General features: G+C 64.8%; 1 protein-coding gene across 1 annotated transcript in view; it reads right to left on the bottom strand.

The window, feature by feature from the left end:
* Window positions 1-612, bottom strand: part of MNEG_7951 (Histone-lysine N-methyltransferase trithorax) — a gene marked incomplete at both ends in the record, with an annotated part of 5,801 nt that extends 5,189 nt beyond the window's left edge. The window contains one exon of the mRNA XM_014043574.1: window positions 276-612. Coding sequence (XP_013899028.1) covers window positions 276-612 — 337 coding nt within the window. The remainder of the gene's footprint in view (window positions 1-275) is intronic.
* Between the last annotated feature and the right edge of the window lie 958 nt (window positions 613-1,570).

Raw genomic sequence — 1,570 nt, 5'->3', positions numbered from 1 at the left:
GGGGGGGGGGGGGAGGGAACGGGGCCGAGGGAGGGAGACTGTGGTTACAACGATTTGTGTACAGGGAGAGGGTTCTGCAAAGTTGGGTGACCAGTCAAAGGGGGCTGTCTGGCGCTGATTGAGGCAGAGCACGCTGCGAAGCATGTGGGTGCCATGAAAACGCGCGCAAAGACACCACAATGCACCTTGACACCACGACGCGGCCAACACGGGGCGCAAGACCTCGTACCCTCCCGCCCCTTGACGCCACATGCACAGAGGCAGGCTGCGCCCACCTGAGCCGTCGCCGGCGGGGTGCGTGTCAGCGCTCCCTTCTGGCGGCGACGCGTGGCGCGATGTGGCGGCAGCAGCAGCAGCAGCAGCAGCAGCAGCAGCAGCAGCAGCGCACTTTGCTTGCCCCGTCGCAGCGCAGGCTGCGGATCCGAAGGGGTTGCCGCTGGTGATGCTGGCCGCCAGGTCAGAGGCAGTGACAGCGCCGCCCTGGTCAGTCTGCAGGAGTGGCTGCGTCGCTGCGGCACGCTTGACCGCGTCGGCGCACTGCGCGTGCATCCCGGCCGCCACTGCAGCGCCCACCCAAGCGACGGCCGTGCCGCCCGTGCCCGTCCCGTCCATATGCAGGGGTGCCGGCCGAAGTCGTCGGTCAAGGTTGTTGCTACAATTCCTTCCTAGCCGTCAGGGCCGTTGTCCCCTGCTCGGGGGCGGGTTTGGGCCGGGACGCAGCGCGGGACCGCCGCGCAGTGAGTCCGGTGAGAGCACTTCCGAGCGGCTGCGCGCGCGCGCGGCAGTCGCGCCAAGATGCTGCGTGCAGGATTCTGGCCAACCATGTCAGGATCCAATCCCAACAGACCGCGGGGCGGGGGTGGGCTCCACCTGCCCGCCAACCCACTTCGTCGGTGGGCGCGAAAGCCAGGGCCGATCGCGCTCTCGACCCCTCAAGCACGAACGGTTAAGCAATAATATTTGCATTATCTGCGCCGCGCGCGCGCTGCGGTCCTTCCCTGTCCAGCCACGCACGCAACCAGGAAACATCACCCCCGCGACGATGGCCGCAAGCCACGCCCTGAGAGTCAGGCTTGTGGGTTCACCGCTCCACATATTCACGGCCAGCGTGCGGCCCTCGTTTGCGCCCCGAACTGTGCCCCGCTCCCGGAGAGCCAACAAGTGTAGTTGGCGCGCCGATGCCCCTGAACCGCCCTCACCTCGTGGTCTGCGACATTTCAGATGTTATGTATAACTTCCAGGAGCGACTCAGCAGTCTGGGGCGGCCGTATAGCGCTCCTGGGCGACCCGCGTGTTGATCTTCGGGTTCGTTACACAGAGGGAAGCGCGGCGTAAATTCGAATCGATAGCGCACGAGTCTGGATGCGGGGATGGGCCACACGCGAACTTTGACCCAGTTGAGCTCTTCGGTGTCACTCACCTACCAGACTGGTGCCAAGAAGTGGGATTCCTGCCTCGTGCCCACAATAACGGACGTGGAAATGTTTCACACTCTACAATTTTTGCGTGCAGGCGTGGTGAGACGAGGACCAAACTTGCGGCTGATTGGCCAGCTCAGGTGCCTTGACAG

This window comes from Monoraphidium neglectum, assembly GCF_000611645.1.
Source record: "Monoraphidium neglectum strain SAG 48.87 unplaced genomic scaffold scaffold01460, whole genome shotgun sequence".
In the NCBI taxonomy this organism is placed as follows: Eukaryota; Viridiplantae; Chlorophyta; class Chlorophyceae; order Sphaeropleales; family Selenastraceae; genus Monoraphidium; species Monoraphidium neglectum.
Note: the sequence above shows the minus strand (reverse complement) of the source record. Positions and strands in the feature narration are given on the sequence as shown.